The 20020-nt window shown below is 37.0% G+C and overlaps 1 protein-coding gene across 1 annotated transcript in view; it reads right to left on the reverse strand.

The window, feature by feature from the left end:
* Positions 1-20020, reverse strand: part of LARP1B (La ribonucleoprotein 1B) — a 118135-nt gene that overhangs the window by 19883 nt on the left and 78232 nt on the right. Inside the window, 1 exon segment of the mRNA XM_028102364.2 lies at positions 9496-9619. Within this exon segment, the coding sequence (XP_027958165.2) occupies positions 9496-9619 (124 nt within the window).

Here is a 20020-nt window from a genome sequence, read left to right on the forward strand (position 1 = left end):
CTTTACTAAAATTTAATTTTGTTATATCTGTTTCTGACTTTTTTAAAAGAAAAATCGACTGAAGCCCACTATATAACCTTCCCCAACCCCATTTCACTTTTCCTCCTCAGAGATAACCAGGCTTTCAAATTTGGTATTTTTATCTATGTAGTATCTATGTATTTTTATATATATAATAACATTATTTTGCATAGTTAACTTTACACGAGTGACATCATACTACATGTATCATTTTGCAAGCTTTTACAGTCATATTTTGAGACTTAATTATTCAAATTCTACCACTACATACCTGTAAGCATGGCCAAAATCCAGAACACTGGCAACACCAAATGCTGGCAAGGATATGGAGCAACAAGATCTCTTATTCATTAGTGGTGGGAATGCAAAATGATACAGTCACTTTGGAAGACAGTTTGGCAGTTTTGTATAAAACTAAATATACTCTTACCATATGATCTAGGAATCAGCCTCTTTGGTACATATTCAAAGAAGCTAAAAGCATGTCCACACAAAAACTTGCACATGGATGTTTAGGTAGCTTTATTCATAACTGCCAAAACTTGGGACCAATGAAGATGTCCTTCAGTGGGTGAATGGACAACCTATGGTATAACCGGACAATGGAATATTATGCAGTGTTAAAAACATATGAGCTATCAAGCCATGAAAAGACATGGATGAACTTCAAATGCATATCACTAAGTGAGAGAAACCAATGTGAAAAGGCTACACACTGTAGGATTCCAACTATTCAATATTCTGGGAAAGGAAAACTATGGAAACAGTAGAAAAATCAATGGTTGCCAAGGGTTGGAGGTATGGTGGGGGAAATGTGAATAGGTGAAACACACAGGATTTTTAGTTTGTATGATACTATAGTCATGGATACATGTCATTATACATTTGTCAAAACCCAAAGAATGTACAACACCAAGAGTGAACCCTAATGTAAACTATAGACTTTGGGTAATAATGATGTGTTGGTATAGATTCATCAATTGTAACAAATGTACCACTCTGATGTGGGTTATTGCTATGAGGAAGCAGCATCCTTCACCAGATAGGTGATGATCATGTAAGCTCAGGGCAGGGAGAAAATGGGAAATCTCTGTATCTTATGCTTAATTTTTCTGTGACCCTAGAACTGTTCTAAAAAAAAAGTTTAAGGGAAACTTTATGATGAATGGATCAGGCCAATAACATTTAAACCCAATGATCAATCATAGCAGCAGCAAAAGAGAGCCTAAAAGAGGGCGCCTGGGTGGCTCAGTCATTAAGCATCTGCCTTTGGCTCGGGTCATGGTCCCAGGGTCCTGGGATCGAGCCCCAGATTGGGCTCCCTGCTCCGTGGGAAGCCTGCTTCTCCCTCTCCCACTCCCCCTGCTTGTGTTCCCTCTCTTGCTGTGTCTCTCTCTGTCAAATAAAGAAATAAAATCTTTAAAGAAAAAAAAAGAGAGCCTAAAAGACACTGTATGATATAATTGGAAGTAAATAGCTCCTTCTAAGAAACAGTCTTGCCACCAGAGAAATAAAAATCCTGAATATACTAATCTTCTACATCTAAATACTAGTTCATAGGGAATAGAGGAGATAAAGGAACATACTGATTGACATGAAGATACAAACAGGTAAATCCGGATCATAAATCTTATGACAAATTAACCAGTTTCTTCAACGAGTCATTGGAATGGAAAAATTAGAGAAGATGAATGCTTACAGATTAAGAGTAACTTAACTGTCCTATTGATCAAATGGAAAGCATGTTTCTTTGTTCCTGATTCAAACAACCAACTTGAAAAAGATATATACTAGGGTGGCTCAGTTGGTTAAGCGACTGCCTTCAGCTCAGGTCATGATCCTGGAGTCCCAGGATCGAGTCCCGCGTCAGGCTCCCTGCTCGGCAGGGAGTCTGCTTCTCCCTCTGACCCTATCCCCTCTCATGTGCTTGCTCTCTCTCAATCTCTCTCTCAAATAAATAAATAAAATCTTTAAAAAAAAAAGATTTAAAAAGAAAGATATATACTAAACATCAGGGAAAACCAAACATAAACTGCACATTGTGATATACAATGAAGTACTTGCAGAAGAAATATTTATTTGAATGAAATGAGATTCAACATGAAATACCAGAAACATATGGGGAACAAGGTACAGATGAAAAATGAATGTCAAACTATTAACAACTGTTGAAATTAGGTAAGATAATTACATTGGGTTCATTAAACAGTCCTCTCTACTTCTGATTTTATCTGAACATTTCCATATGAAAAATTAAATTTCAGTTTTATATTTATTTTATTCCAGATTTATTTACATGTAAATTTTACCCACCCATAAGAGCAGATATGTCAATTTTGTGAAGACTAGGACCTATAGAGTGTTATCTCAAAAGAAACATTTTACAAAATTTTTACAGCACATCTATACCAGTTTACAACATTTTGAGATAAAATTATCAAAAAAAACAAGATAACTGCAAGTACATAAAATATTTATAGTAGATATAAAAATTTTATTACTAGAAATATAAGTAATTAGGGAACAAGAATATATTAAAGTTGTTTTTTAATCAACTATAAGCCTAGGATGCTATATGAATATCATTTGGATGTTAAACCTTCTTAATCAAAATGATAGGGCATCTCTTGTACGAGAATGTTCAAAATAGCATTTTTCATAATAATGGAAGAGTGACTGTAAATGATCATGAGGGAACTCGCTAGCATGATAAATTGTTCTAAAACTGAATTCTGGTGCTACTATATAACTATACAAAGTCACTGAAACTCATGAAACAATACACAAATGGGTTAGTTTTATGGTATGTAAACCATACCTCAAAAAAAGCTATAAAAAAAAAAACAAGACAAAAGACCAAGCCATCTACCCTTCAGGTAACCTCAACTGTCACTGTCTATCACACAGTTTCTGCTACAGGTTTATAAGAGAAGACTGATATTTCAGAGAACTAGGCTAAAGTACTGATTTTCAAAGTGTAGTTCCAATCAGCATCATCAGCATGACATGGAACTTGTTAGAAATGTATGTGCTCAGGTCCCACCTCCACTCACTAAACCAAAAACTCTGGGTATGGAGTCCTTTGTTTTTGTTTTTTTAAGATTTTATTTATTTATTCATGACAGACAGGGAGAGAGAGAGGCAGAGGCAGAGGGAGAAGCAGGCTCCCCGCTGAGCAGGGAACCCGATGTGGGACTCGATCCCAGGACCTCGGGATCATGACCTGAGCCGAAGGCAGATGCTTAACATCTGAGCCACCCAGGCGCCCATCCTTTAATTTGTTTTAACAAGCCTTCCAGGTGAATGTGATACTTGCTAAAGTTTAAGAACCAATGGACTGGGGCGTGAGTGCATCGGGCTCCCTGGTTCACAGGAGAAGCCTGCTTCTCCCTCTCCCACTCCCCATTTGTGTTCTCTCTCTCACTGTCTCTCTTGCTGTCAAATAAATAAATAAAATCTTAAAAAAAAAAGAACCAATGGACTAAGGGGTATGCTAACTATTCTTCTACTTAAGAGTTCCCAAATTTTATGATTGCTGAATCAAATCTTGGAACAGCTGCATACCTGAACCATATGAACCTTGTCCCTAGTCTTCATTGTCTTTATAGATAGGAATGCCTTTATAAAACCAAAACTTAATATAATGCTGTTGGTGTTCAATGAAGACTGATAATAAAACATGCTACATGAGGACTGCCAAATTTAGTTTCTTTTAAAAATAAAATGCCTTTGAAGCAGGACTAAGCAAATGTTTTCTTTTCTTTTTTTTTTTTTTTTAAGATTTTACATATTTATTTGACACAGAGAGAGAGATAGCAAGAGCAGAAACACAAGCAGGGGGCCCAGGCGCCCCAAGCAAATGATTTCTACAAATGCAAGACAGTATATATTTTTGGCTTTTCAAGTTATAAAGTCCTTATTGAAACTACTCAACCCTGTCATTGTAACACAGCCACAGACTACATGTAAATAAAGGTATGGCCAGATTAGACCATGGTAGGCCAGTTTTGACTCATCATGTACTGTCCACTGTATGAGAGCAGTTAGATATAAATCCAAATACTGGATTTATACTTTGCTTACAAAAGAAGTCATTACAACTATATTCCATGTATTCAATAAGGTAGAGGAAAGTATAAACATATCAAAAAGAAATAAAGATAATAATAACTAAACTTTTAGAGAAGAACAACATAAAAGCTGAGATTAAAAATGCACTGAATGGGTATAAAAATATATTAAACATTGCAGAAGAAAAGACTGATGAACTTGAAGATATAGGGGTAGAAATAATCCAAAAAAAAAAAAAAAAAAATCAGAAACCATGGAAGCCAGAAAGAACTGCATGACAGTTTTAAAGTGCTCAGAGTGGGGTGCCTGCATGGCTCAGTCAGCAGGGTCCTACTCTTGGTTTTGGCTCAGGTCATGATCTCAGGGCCGTGAGACTGAGCCCTGAGTTAGGCTCCATGCTCAGTGGGGAGTCTGCTTAAGATTCTCTCCCTCTCTCTCCCTCTCCTTCTGCCCCCTCGCCCCTGCTCACAGGTGTGCACTCGCTTGCTCTCTCAGATAAATAAATCTTTAAAGTGCTGAAAGAAAAGAACTATCAATCCAGAATTCTATATCCAGTGAAAACATCATTTGGTAATGAAGGTGAAATAAAGACATCATCAGACAAAGGAAAACTAAGACAAACCAAAGCCAGCAGAATTGCCCTCAGAGAACTGCTAAAGAAAGTATTTCTGACAGAAGGAAATGATTTAAGAAGGAAACGTGGAACATCAAAAGTAGAGGAAGACCAAGAGAAATGGTAAGAATCTTGATATGTGTGTTTTCCTTTCAAATTCTTTAAAATACAGTTGGTAGTTAAAAGTGAAAAAGTCTAACTTTGATGGGATTTTCAGTGAATGAAGATATGACCATAGCATAAACACACTGAAAATAAGGTTTCTACATTCCTACTGAAGTAGTAAAATATTTCTCAATAAACTTCTCAATGAAAAGTATGTGTTTGGCAATCCCTAGAGCAACCATTAAAATAAATTATAAAATAATTATACAAAAAAGGCCATATATAGCCAAACTTAGCAGAGATAAATTAAAATGAAAAGGAAAAAAAACTCCAGAAAATCCAGGGAGAGCAGAAAAAGGAAAACAGAGAAACAAAAAGCAGAGAACAAACAGAAAACAAACAGTAAATGATGGATCTAAATCCAAATATATCAATAATTACTTCAATGTAAACAGTTTAAAACACACCAGTTAAAAAACAGATTGTCAGACTGAATAAAAAAAACATGACCCAACTCCCCTTATGCCTATCAGAATGGCCAAAATAAAAGAGACAAGAAACAACAAGTGTTGGTGAGGATGTGGAGAAAGAGGAACCCTCTTGCTGGTGGAAATGTAAATTGGTATAGTCACTGTGGAAACACAGTATGGAAGTTCCTTGAAAAATTAAAAACAGAAATATCATATGATCCAATAATTCTACTCCTGGGTATTTACAAAAAGAAAAAAAAAAACCTAATTTGAAAAGATATATGCACACCCTCCTTGTTTTACTACAGCATTATATACAATAGCCAAGATATGGAAGCAAACTAAGTGTCCACACATAGATGAATGGAAGGAGAAGATGTGGTATATATACCACACACGATGGAGTATTACTTGGCCATAAAAAGGGATGAGATCTTGCCATTCGTGACAATGTAGAAAGAACTAGAGGATATTATGCTAAGTGAAATAAGTCAGATAGAGAAAGACAAATACCATATCATTTCACTTATATGTGGAATATAAAAAACAAATGAATAAACAAACAAAAAGAAGAATCAGACCTATAAACACAGAAAACAAACTGACTATTGCCAGAGGGGTGGGGGCTGGGAGGATGGGAAAAATGGGTGAAGAAAAAGTGAGGAGGAGATAGAGGCTTCCAGTTATAGAGTAAGTCACGGGAATAAAAGGTACACCATAGGGAATATGGTCAATGATACTGTAACAGCACTGTATGGTGACAGATGGTAGCTACACAGGTGGTAAGCATGGCATGATGTAGAGATACTGAATCACTATGTTGTACACCTGAAACCAATGTAACCTGTGTGTCAACTATACTCAAAGAGTTTTTTTAAAAAGATGACCCAACTATATGCTATCTATAACAAACTAAATAGGTAGGTTAAAGTAAAAGAATGGGAAAAAAATATACTATATATCATGCAAACAGTAATCAAGGGTGCCTGGGTCACTCGGTCGTTAAGCATCTGCCTTCAGCTCAGTGGTCCTGGTCCCAGGGTCCTGGGATCGAGCCCCCACATCGGGCTCCCTGCTCAGTGGGAAGCCTGCTTCTCCCTCTTCCACTCCCCCTGCTTGTGTTCCCTCTCTCGCTGTGTCTCTCTCTGTCGAATAAATAAATAAAATCTTAAGAAAAAAAAAAGTTAAAAAAAAAGAAAACTCAATAAAAAAAACATATCAAAAGATTTGAGCAGGGCGCCTGGGTGGCTCAAATGGTTAAGCGTCTGCCTTTGGCTCAGGTCATGATCCCAGGGTCCTGGGATCGAGTCCTGCATCGGGCTCCCTGCTCCTTGGGAGCCTGCTTCTCTCTCTGCTTCTCTCTCTCTCTCTCTCTCTCCGTCTCTCATGAATAAATAAATAAAATCTTTAAAAAAAAAAAAAAAAGATTTGAGCAGATACTTCACCAGATATACTGATGTCAAATTAGCACACAGAAAGATACTCAACACTTTTAGTCACAATGAGATACTACTACGTATCTATTAGAATAGCAATTTTTTTGGGCGCCTGGGTGGCTCAGTTGGTTAAGCGACTGCCTTCGGCTCAGGTCATGATCCTGGAGTCCCGGGATCGAGTCCCACATCGGGCTCCCTGCTCGGCGGGGAGTCTGCTTCTCCCTCTGACCTTCCCCCTCTCATGTGCTCTCTCTCTCTCTCATTCTCTCTCTCAAATAAATAATTTTTAAAAAGTAAAAGTTTATAGTGGCTAACTGAATAAAAATTTTTTTAAAAAAATAAAAAAAGTTTAAAGAAATTTAAAAGAAGTAACCTTTCAGTATTCACAGTAATAGTATTATTTAATATTATTAATATTAAATCCTAAAACTATTATCAAAGGATAAACAAGTAAATAATCCTGCTACTGTGGTTAGGAACACAAGATTTTTTTTCACATAAGTAAAAAGCAGTACACACACAAAATCAAACAAATTAAAATTAAAACCTTTAATCGTAAAGTGGAACAGAACATATCAACATGAGTTTATAATCAAAAAAGCCTAGAAACAATACCAACTCAGTAGCAACTCAAGTACTGACAAAACTTATCGTCATGCCCGGTGGCAAACAAAACAGTTAACGGTCTAACTCCATTATCAGAGAAGAAAGCAATGAAAGGTGGACTTGGAGCTAAAAGCCAATAAACTGACGAGCAGCAAAAGTATATCAATAAGAATAACTACAATGGGGCACCTGGGTAACTCAATCAGTTAAGTGTCTGCCTTCAGCTCAGGTCATGATCTCAGAGTCCTGGGATTGAGTCCCGCATCAGGCTCCCTGCTCAGTGGGGAGTCTGCTTCTCTCTCTCCCTCTGTTTCTCCCCACCACCCTCCCCTCGTGCTCTCTCCCTCTCTCTCAAATAAAATCTTTAAAAAAATTAACTACAACAGAGTAAAACACATCTAATGCATTTATGAAACCGTAACGATAATTTAAAATGAACAAAAAAACTAAACCTCATTGGTGATCAATGAAAGATGTTAGGGAACCAGCTCATTACTTTGAAAACTAGTGAACAAAGAGAAAAAATTGAGCACTTATTCTCCTTCCTGTAAGAACTCTATCTCAGGATAAACAAATAATCAATTAGGGGGATTTTTCTTTATGAAGTATTCTATCTACTAAATTTAAGAAGCAATGATAAAAACAGATGAATCACCATTTTGTAGCCCCTTGTGACATAAAAGCTCCAAGCAATTATTATCAATGGCTATTAAGGCCACAACGAGAGAGACAATTGAGAATTATGTGCCTCCTGGTAAAAATATTCAATAATTACCTATGACATATTCTCGCAAAAATTTAAGCCTCAATCTGATCAAGCCTCTGTATCACAATAACAGTTACAGAAAATTCAGGACCAGAGAACAGGCTGAATGAAACCATGGCGATACAATCAGCAAAATCCAAAATGTGAGAGATTCTACAGGACAACAACCTAGTTCCTTCAACAATAAATTGCAAGGAACAGAATTACTTTGAACCTATAGATTAAACGAGACAAATCAACCTTGAAATGTTCAAACTTACATGGATCCCAATTTTTTTTAAATGACAATTGAAGAAATGTGAGCACTAATTAGATATTTGATATTAAGGAATTAATATTAATTTTAGATGTGATAATGATATATGTTATGTGTTTAAAAGAGTTCTTTTTAGGGGTGCCTGGGTGGCTCAGTTGTTAAGCATCTGCCTTTGGCTCAGGTCATGATTCCAGGGTCCTGGGATCGAGCCCCACACTGGGCTCCCTGCTCAGCGGGAAGCTTGCTTCTCCCTCTCCCACACCCCCTGCTTGTGTTCCCTCTCTCGCTGTGTCTCTCTCTGTCAAAAAATAAATTAAAAAATCTTTAAAAAAAATAAAAGAGTTCTTTTTAAAGACACATACAAAAAGACATAGGAATGAAAAAATATTAATAATAATTATTAGAAGTCTGCTTCAAAATTATCCAGTGGGAGTAAAGACAATGAGTGGAGCTGAGATGAAACAAAACTGGCTATGAAATTAAGTAGCAAATGGGTACATGGGGGTTTCATTACATTATACAATTTGTTTTATTTTGGCATATGCTTGAAGCTTTCAAAATTAAAAGTTTTTCTTTAACCTGCCTTCATAAAAACTATAACAAAATCCCTTACACTTGACTGAAAATGTCTGATTCAATTTATGTATCTCCCAAATATATTTATATGTTCACACTAAGCTAAGGCCTTAGGACAAAAGAATGATGTTAATGGTATATTTTAAGGAATCAGCAAGTCAGCGAAAAATTTTATTTCAAAAAGAGAAACATTCCCAGCAATCTCAAAATCAAATGAGACACATAAAGAACCAACCAATTCTACTTGCTTTTCAGTAAGCATCTGGGTTTGAACATGATCTGCTGTTACAACAGATGACTCCTAGATCACCTCTGTGATTACCTGCCTAGTCACCAAGAGCAAGGTGGGATTATACTATAAGGCTGACTTACCAAATTTACAGTCTGTACTTTGAAGTCTCTAAAATGTTTTGAAGTTCACCAAAGGATAAATAAAAGTTGAGTTTTAAAATTCTAGTCTTTTACCAGATACCTAAATGTTTTCCACAGATAGAAAAAAAGAAAACTTTTAAAACAATTTAGAACTGCTTTAATACTATTCAGAAAGTATTACATAGAAAAGCAGATTTACATACCTTGCCTGGACTGTGAAGGTGTTACAGGAACTTCTTGGTTTGGCTCAAAAGGAAGTTCAGGTGTTAGGTTTTCAAACTGCTCTTTACTAATGAGATTTAGCTTCTTAAAGTTCTCAACTTCTTGCTGAAGTAGAATGGAGGAATCTAATTACTAAACTGGCTAGTAGAGTGACCAGCAAACAATAATTGTTACCAATCTCAAAAAACGAGTTTAACTACAACAGAATAAAAAATTTCCTAATAATCTAGCATTATACTTATTAACAATTAATGTTCAGAATCTAAAAGAGGAACAGAGAACCCCAAAGTCTTATGAATATTATAATTAAAATACATTGTAAGAGCATACATTCTAATCATTCATTATTTGTTGAGCATTTACACACAGGTCCACTAGGGTATTATAGAGGTTACAAAGTAATCTAATAATGTATGTTTCCTACTCTTAAGGAATTTACAACTTAGATGGAAAAAAAGAAAGGTACACATAAAAATTAATAATATTAGGCAGCATATGAAAAATTGTTAATATTTAGTATAAGAATTGAGATCATCAGGGAGGCATCACAGAAGAGATGGGACAAGAATGAGAAATTTAGAGAAAGGGAAAAGCATTCCAAATCAGGTAATGCGAGCAAAGATGAGAAGCTTGGAATAAGCAACCATTTATTAGAAAATAATTCAGTTAATGAGAGGTGTAGAATCAATGGCAAAAAGGCCTGATACAGAAATGGGAGAAAGCTATTAGAAGACCTTTATACCAGGCCAAGAAGTTTTCACTTCATTTTCTAGTAATGGGAAACATGTGATGATAAATCTAGATGGCCCTGGAGGCTCATTTCCAAACCCCATTTATAAGGTTAGCAGCAAGAAGGCTTAGTAGGTTTGAGTTTTTTGAGCTTGAAGGAAGAAGAGGCCATCCCTGCCTCATGGACTGTTGAAGCTTCCCCTTTCTAACAACTGTTACATAGTCACTTAGATGTTCTCTGCCCCAACCTACATATATATAGAGAGGATTACAGAGTGGAGGTCAGTCTCTAGTGTAAGGTCATTTGGCCATGGTGCATTACGACCATTCATGCCTGGCCTAAGCTGTGAAATAAAAAGAGTTTGAGAGACTCCCTGCACTCTACTACTTTTTGTTAAGTTTCCTCTAATAAACCCTATATCACACCTACATCACTCAGTGCTAATGGGTCCATGACCCATTACAGAACAACATCCAAAGAGGATTTTAGCAGGTAAAAACCATAACAAAACTGTGAGATGGACCAAACTAAAAAATATCATCATTACAAAACAGTCATAGTACCTTGCTCTTAACAGCTAACCAAATAATCTTTCCCTTGTGCCTTCAAACATGAATAACTGTCAGCTCACACCATTCATTAGATCCTGCTAGTCTTTTAAACTAGGATCTATCATGTTTTCATGAACATACATTTAATGATTACTTCAGGGGCGCCTCGGTAATTCAGTTGGTTAGGGGTCTGCCTTCAACTCAGGTCATGATCCTGGGATGTTGGGATAGAGCCCCGCATTGGGCTTTCTGCTCAGCGGGGAGTCTGCTTTTCCCTCTGCCTGCCGCTCCCCCTGCTAGTGCTGTCAAATAGATAAAATCTTTAAAAAAAAATGATTACTTCAGCTTTTGTACCTATACCAATACTGCGTTCCCAAAAGTCTTCAATAAGCTCTTCAAGCTAATTCAGAGTCATTACTCCTCACGGTCCCTTATCTTATTAGCAATTCCTACTAAAAAAAAAAAAATTACTGTTATGATTATCATATGCCAGAGATAAATAATATAGTTCTAACCTAACGGGAACAGACCTCTGTAACTACCATTCAGGAAAAGATGTTACCAGCACCCTAGAAGTAACTTCATGCCCCTTCTTGTCACTACCCTCTTCCTCTCCCTAAAGACAATCAATTAGCTGACTTCAATACTACAGGTTTATTTTGCCCGGGTTTGAAATTTATAAAAATGTAATCATAAGGTATGGTTTATTGTATGCAAAATTATCTTCATGAGACTCCTTTATAGTTTGTAACACTACAGCAGAGGTCGGCAAACTACAGCCCCCAGAGGCCGAACAGGTCTTTGTAAATAGTTTCAGTGGATCACCGCCCTACCCATTTGCTTAATGGCATGTTTGCTTCATTGCTGCAACTGCAGAGTAGCTGGCATAATGTATGACCCATAAAGACTAAAATATTTACTATGTAGCTCTTCACACAAAAAATTTCCTCATCCATGCTCTATGGTATTCTATTGTATGATCACACCATAATTTTAAAAACCCCATTACACTGTTGATAAGCATTCAATTCCTTTTCAGATTACAACAATTACAAATAATGTTGTGATAAATATATTTTTACAAAACACTTCTCTTGCTGACAAAGATATAAATTTTTAAAGATTTTTATGTATTTATTTTAGAGTGGGGGTGCGGGGAGGGAGAGAGAATTTCAAGCATACTCCGTTGCCTGATGTGGGTCTTGAGCTCATGACCCAGAGATCATGACCCAAGCTAAAACGAAGAGTCAGGATGCTCAAGAGACTGAGGTACCCAGGCACCCCAAAGAACACATTTTATTGAATGTTTACTAGAACTGGAATTGTTGAAAAGGTTGGTATGCTTCAACTTTAGTAGAAAATGCCAAATACTTTTTCAGAGTAGTTGTACCTATTTATGTTCCCACTAGCAATACATATTGTTCTGCATCCTCACCAACACATGGTATTGTCAGTTTAAAAAATATGTAGTCATTCTAAAAAGGACCAAACTATGAATATACACAACAACTTGGATGGACCTCAAGGGCATTATGATTAAAAAATACCAATCTCAGGGCACTGGGGTGGCTCAGTCATTTCAGCATCTGCTTCAGCTCAGGTCATCCTGGGATGGAGTCCTGTGTCAGGCTCCCTGCTCAGCAGGGAACCTGCTTCTCCCTCTCCCTCTGCTGCTCCCCCTGCTTGTGCTCTCTCACTCTCTCTTTCATCAAATAAATAAAATCTTAAAAAAAAATATCAATCTCAAAAGATCACATGCTCTATGATTCTATTTATAGAACATTACCAGAATGACAAAATTATAGAGATGGAGAACAGATTAGTGGTTACCAGGGGTTAGGAACAGTGAAGGGGAGGCACATAAATAGTGTCTTGACTGTGATGGTAGTTATATGAATCTACACGTGATAAAATGACGTTAAACTATACATACACGGGGCACCTGGATTGCTCAGTCGGTTAAGCATCTGCCTTCGGCTCAGGTCATGATCCCAGGGTCCTGGAATCGAGCCCAGCAGCGGGCTCTCTGCTTCGCGGAGAACCTGCTTCTCCCTCTCCTCCCTGCTTGTGTTCTATCTCTGTCTCTCTCTCTCTCAAATAAATAACAAAATCTTTAAAAAAAAAACTATACACATACATTTGTGATAAGAAATGTCAATATTCTGGTTTTAATACTGTGCTTGAATTATGTAAGATATAAAATTTGGAGGGAACTAGGTGAAGGATACACTGGACTGCTCTGTACTATATTTCCAACATCCTGGAACTCTATATCTCAAAATAAAATCAAAACTTTAAATATATAGCCATTCTGGTAGATCTATGTGTAATCACATTATGGTTTAATTTTCATCTTTCTGATTACTAATGATGCTAAAAACATTTAGTATGTTTTATTTGGCTAGCCTCTTTTGTGAGGTGACTATTCAATTCTATTACTCAGTTTTTAAAGATTTTATTTAAGAGAGAGAAAGATAGCGAGAGAGAACAAATTGGGGGACGGGGGGGGGCAGGGAGAGGAAGAAGCAGGCTTCCCGATGAGCAGGGAGCCCAACACAGGGGTCCATCCCAGAACCCTGGAACCATGACCTGAGCTGAAGGCAGACCCTTTACTGACTGAGCCACCCAGGTGCCCCCAATTCCATTACTCATTTTTCTATAGATTTCTTTTTCTTATTGATTTATGAGAACTCTTTATAAAATGTTGTAAATGTCTTCTTCCACTCTGTGAAAGAAGGAACTTGCCTTTCACTCTCTTATGGTGTCTTTTGGTGAAAAAAGTTTTTTTAATGTAATGCATTTTAAAAGTCATTTCCTTCATTGTGTAATTTCCTGTTTAAGAAATCTTTGCACTGTTGCTGGGAATGCAAACTGGTGCAACCACTTTGGAAAACAGTATGGAGGTTCCTCAAAAAGTAAAACCTAGAACTACTCTATGATCCAGCAATTGCACTAAGTATTTACCCAAAGGATATAAAAATACAGATTTGAAGGGGTACATGCAACCCGATGTTTATAGCAGCATTATCAACAATAGCCAAACTATGGAAAAAGCCCAAACGTTCATCAAGTGATGAATGGATAAAGAAAAGGTGGTAAATATATATATGATGGACTACGACTCAGCCATAAAAAGAATGAAATCTTGATATTTGCAACAACATGGATGGAGCTAGAGTGTAGAATGCTAAGCAAATTAAGTCAGTCAGAGAAAGACAAATATCATAGGTTTTCACTCATATGTGGAATTTAAGAAACAAAACAGATGAACATAGGGGAAGGGGGAAAAAGGAGAAAAAAAAAAAGAAGAGAGAGGGAAACAAACCACCAGAGACTCCTAATGATAGTGAACAAACTGAGGGTTGATGGAGGAGGTGATTGGGGGATGGGCTGGATGGGTGATGGGTATTAGGAGGCACTTGTGATAAGTACTGGGTGTTGTATGTAAGTGATGAATCACTGAATTCTCCTGAAACCAATATTGCACTGCATGTTAACTAGCTAGAATTTAAATAAAAATTTCAAAATAAATAAAAATTTTTAAAAAGGAAATCTTTCCCCTTTCTATAGATGCTATATACCTTCCCTTTATAATTTTTCATCTGATTGTGAAATTAACTTACTCTATTGTAAAAGTTTGGGGAGCAAACTTTTGGGGAATAAAAGCAAAAAGCAACACACACACAGCTTTCCCTACTCAAATATCATATAGATACTATTTCATCTTTTAGAAATTTTATTATTTTGCCTTTCATATTTAGAATCACAATATATGTAGAATTGATTCTTTGCATCTGGTAGGAGCTAAGGGTCAAAGTGCAAAAAAAATGTGTATTCTGCAGATGTTGATGCAGTATTTCATTATGTCAATTAAGCAGTTTCTTAACTGTATTGTTTGCATTTTCTACATCCTTATTGATTTTATCTTCTTGCTAAATCTTGCACTTTTCTTGATAAGAAAGGTGTTTCAAAATCTCCCACTACGATTATAAATTTGTTACCTGTCAATTTTTGTCTTATGTATCTTGATGCCATGTTATTAGATGCATACACATTTAGAAGTATTTTCTGTGGCAACTAAACCTTTTATACTTAAGAAGTGTCCCTTTCTATCTTGAATAATTCTTTTTGCTTTAAAAAATCCACTTTATCAATAGACTTACACCAGCTTTGTTGTATTTATTATCAGTATTTATTCAAATCTATAAACACATTTACCCTTTACAATGCTCTTCATTCTTTTCTATTTCTTCAAGTTTCCTTCTGGAATCATTTTCAAATCATTTTCAAAATCTTTTGACTGTATCTCCTATGCCTAAAAAACTCCCTTTAATATTTTCTTTAAAGCAGGGCACCTGGGTGGCTCAGTTGGTTAAGTGACTGCCTTCGGCTCAGGTCATGATCCTGGAGTCCCGGGATCGAGTCCCACATCGGGCTCCCTGCTCGGCAGGGAGTCTGCTTCTCCCTCTGACCCTCTTCCCTCTCGTGCTCTCTATCTCTCATTCTCTATCTCTCAAATAAAAAAATAAAAAAATCTTTAAAAAAATATTTTCTTTAAAGCAGATCTGCTGAAAATAAACTTACTCAATTTTCACATGGCTGAAATTATTTTACCTTCATTTTTAAACAAATTCATTGAGATATGACTCATTTACCATAAAATTTGCCTATTTTAAGTATACAATTAAATGATTTATTTACCTTTATTCCTGAACACTAGTTCCCTTTCAGTACTGTGATTATATCATCCCATTGTCTCTCCTGGATTCCATTATTTCTGCTGAGAAGTTAGCTGAAAGGCTTATTTAAAAACAACAACAACAACAACAACAACAAAAGTGTAGCTCTGGGGTGCCTGAATGGCTCAGTTGGTTAAACATCTGACTCTGGTTTCAGCTCAGGTCCTGATATCAGGGTTGTGGTATTAAGCCCTGTGTCGGGCTCCGCACTCAGTGCAGAATCTGCTGGAGTTTATCTCCCTCTCCCTCTGCCCTTCCCCGGCTTGTGCTGTCTCTAAAATAAATAAATAAAATATTTTTAAAAGATTTAAAAAACTGTAGCTTTTAATCTGTCTTTTTTCTATGGCTTTTATTATTTGCTTTCAGCAGTTTTACGAGGACGGCCTTGATGTGGTTTTCCTTGAATTTATACTCTTTGGAGTTCTCAGGACTTCTTAAGTTACCCCTCATCAGTTTTGGTAAAATACCACCTATAATCTCTTCAAATATTACTTCTACCTTATTCTCTCACTCATCTCTCTTCTGAGAATCCAAATATATGTTAGACCTTTTGACTATATGTCCTATGTCTTATACTATTTTCTGTATTATCCACCTTTTTTTAATGTTTTTATTAACATATAATGTATTATTTGTTTGAGGGGTACAGTCTTACACAATTCACAGCACTCACCCTAGTACATACCCTCCCCAGTGTCCATCACCCAGCCACCCCATTCCTCCCAGCCCCCTCCACTCCAGCAACCCTGTTTGTTTCCTGAGATTAAGAGTCCCTTATGGTTTATCTCCCTCTCTGGTTTCATCTCGTTTCATTTTTCCCTCCCTTCCCCTATGATCCTCTTTCTTGTTTCTCAAATCCCTCATATCAGTGAGATCATATGATACTTGTCATTCTCTGATTGACTTATTCTGCTTAGCATAATACCCTCTAGGTTCCAACCACATCATTGCAACCATCAAAAAAAAAAAAAAATGAAATCTTGACATTATCCACCTTTTTTGCTCCATGTTTCACTCTGGAATCTTTTGTTCTATCTTATAGTTTAGTAATTCTGCATTCAGCTGTACTTATCTACTGTGAAGGCAACTCACTGTGCTCAGTTATTACACTTTTCATTTCTGGAATATCCATTTGGATCTTTTTTAAAGATTCTAGTTCTCCAATAAAATTCTCCACCTTTGTCTCTTTTTTCTTTTTTTAAGTCATATTAACAATAGCTAACTTAAAATCTGTTTGATAACTCTGTTATCTGAATCTCTATGGGTTGGGACACCTGAGTGGTTCAGTCAGTTAAGGTCTGCCTTCGGTTCAGGTCATGATCCTGGGGTCCTCCTGGGATTGAGTCCCACACTGGGCTCCCTGCTCAGTGGCAGGCCTGCTTTTCGCTCTGCCTGCTACTCCCCCTGCTTGTGCTCTCTCTGACAAATAAATAAATAAAATCATAAAAAAAAAAAAAAAGAATCTCTATGGGTCTATTTCTTGTTCCCTTTTTTTTTTCCTATCACATCATCTTGTCTTCTTATATGCCTGATTATTTTCTGAGAGACAGAGATTGTTATTAAAAATTTGAGGCCTGGGGTGCCTAGGTGGCTCAGTCATTGAGCGTCTGCCTTCGGCTCAGGTCATGATCCCAGAGTCCTGGGATCAAGCCCTGCATCGGGCTCCCTGCTCGGCAGGAAGCCTGTTTCTCCCTCTCCTGCTTGTGTTCCTTCTCTCGCTTTGCCTCTCTCTGTCAAATAAATAAATAAAATCTTAAAAAAAAAACAATTTTTGAGGCCTAGGATGCTATTTTCCTCCAGAAAGGATTTGTTTGCTTCAGTTAAGTGGCTAGAGGCATCAGAATGTTGACTCAGTAGAAGCTGACCACTGAAAGCAGATCTTTTCCAGTTCACCCTGATTTCTAAAATGTAGCCCTTTAGAGTTCCCAAAGCCTGGAAGGTTTACGAGAGGTCCCCTCCCTCCAGTTTTTGAATTCCAATTTTTGTCACACTAGCCCCATGAATTTTTTTTTTAAATCTCTTTTCTGCCTCTCAGTTGCTTTTTCTGGAACTGACAGATGCCTCTAAGGATATGCAGACACTGATGCCAGTCTTCTTTAGATTTCCTTCTTCCAGATTTTGACCACACAATTCTTTACTATACTGTTAGCTCTACTGTGCCTTCACAAAGATTTTTTTTTTTAAAAACCAACTTTCCTAGTTGTTCTCAACAGGAGGACTCACATGAATTAGCTAATCTACCACAACTAAACGTACATTCAAATCTAATTTTTGTTTTTTTATAAATTTATACCTTGCCTTGCTCAAAAACGGGCCAAAGAGTCTTAATCAAATGGATAAGAAATACTTATAAATACATGAATTACATTTCAGTGTGAGAGTTAAAAATAGGCACATATGAGGTACAAGAGTAGAAGAGTATTTTTCTGGAGTAGATAACAATAAAAGCTATCGAAGAAGTGTTTCCTGAGAGGATAATATCTGAACTAGGTTTTGCAATCTAAAGGATGAAAAGGAGTTTGGCAAGCAAACCATATGAAATGATACTGCAGGCAGAGGGAACAAAACATGCAATGTGGTAATGATGGAGTATAAAATTTAAATCTGAAAGCAGTGGCACAATGAAGATAGATATGTGAGAACCAAATCATGAATTATTATTTGCCAAGGATTTGCACGTTATTGTGGAGGGGAGAGTAAAGAAGCACTGATTAGCGTTAAGAAAAATATGCAAATGGTCAAATCTATACCTTAGAAATTTGAGGGATTACATTATTTTCCTTGAGATCATTTACGCTGAAAATAATGTAAGCCTGAAACAGTACCCATCATTGCAATCAAATGGAGAAAGCCTGACTGAAAATGAAATTAACATAGAAGAAAAGTACACCAAAGTTAGGGAGCAGAAAGATGCAAAATCATTCTCTTAAGTTTCAGAGAAATACTTGCCTGAAAGCAAGGACTGCTTCTTGGACTTCTAGTAATAAATTCTTCCCTTACTTGCTAAAGGGAGAAAGGAGAAAGAAAGGAAGACTATTCTGACAAAAGGAAAGCTAAAAAGAAAATAAACTAGAGCCAAGAACCTACTGTACAAACCACATGGAGAGATGATGCAGGCCAGAACTATTGTAAGGCAGTAGGAATGGATAGGAAAGGATGGATCGGACTTAGTGACAAACTGCATGCTGGAAGTTAGAAGTTGATGTCCTGAGGCATCCAACCTAAATTTAAAAATATAGAAGATAGGTTCCTTTAATTTCTTGAAATGGAGACAACATAAATGAGATACCTGAGGAACAAGAGAGACAGCTGGAAAATCTAATAGACTGGTTATATATTGCTAGATACCCACAGACACTGGGAAGTCATTAGCATACAGTTAATGAAAAAGACTTGGGAGTAGATTCTCTTACTTGTAAACAAGATGATACAAGATAACAAAGTAATAGAGAGGAGATTAAGGACAGAACCAGGGAAGACCACATTTAAAAAACAAGCAAAAACTGTACGCTTAAAAATAGTTAAAACAGTGAAAAATAAATATATATATTTATACATGCATCTACAATAAAAAAAAAAGATATCCAAGAAAAAATAGAGAAGGGCAAATAGACCATCTTGTTGTGTCATAAAGTATGAAAAGTGCTAAACAGAAGGGGACATACCAGTTGTACACCAGTCAACCTGAGAGAGCTCTAACCTGACCAGATTTGAGATATTTTGAACATCAAAATGAATGATGATAGGGTAGCCTGGGTGGCTCAGTCAGTTAAGCGTCTGACTCTTGGTTTTGGCTCAGGTCATGATCTCGGGGTCATGGGATCAAGCCCTGCGTAGGGCCCTGCACTCAGTGGGGAATCTACTTGAGATTCTCTCACTCCCTCTCCCTCTGCCCCTCCCCCCACGCTCCCTCTAAAATAAATAAATATTTTTTAAGAAAGAATGATGACAGGATTGAAAAGGAATCCATTTGGGGCTCCTGTGTGGCTCAGTCGTTAAGTGTCTGCCTTAGGCTCAGGTCATGATCCCAGGGTCCTGGGATCGAGCCCCGCATCGGGCTCCCTGCTCGGCGGGAAGCCTGCTTCTCCCTCTCCCACTCCCCCTTGCTTGTGTTCCCTCTCTTGCTGTGTCTCTCTGTCAAATAAATAAAATCTTAAAAAAAAAAGAAAAAAGGAAAGGAATCCATTCTAGAGTCCATACTGACCCTAAAAATAAATAAGTTATTTAATTAATTAATTTATTTATTATAAATAGGGGCACTTGGGTGGCTCGGTCGTTGGGTGTCTGCCTTTGGCTCAGGTCATGATCCCAGGGTCCTGGGATCGAGCCCCGCATCGGGCTCCCTGCTCAGCGGGAAGCCTGCTTCTCCCTCTCCCACTCCCCCGCTTGTGTTCCCTCTCTGTGTCTCTCTCTGATAATTAAATAAAATCTTAAAAAATAATAAAAATAAATAAGTGGAGAATAAAGTTTTTTTTACAGAAGAATG

This window comes from Eumetopias jubatus, unplaced genomic scaffold, assembly GCF_037043125.1.
Source record: "Eumetopias jubatus isolate StellerSeaLion01/CBP00866 unplaced genomic scaffold, mEumJub1_p1.0 scaffold_2, whole genome shotgun sequence".
NCBI lineage: Eukaryota > Metazoa > Chordata > Mammalia > Carnivora > Otariidae > Eumetopias > Eumetopias jubatus.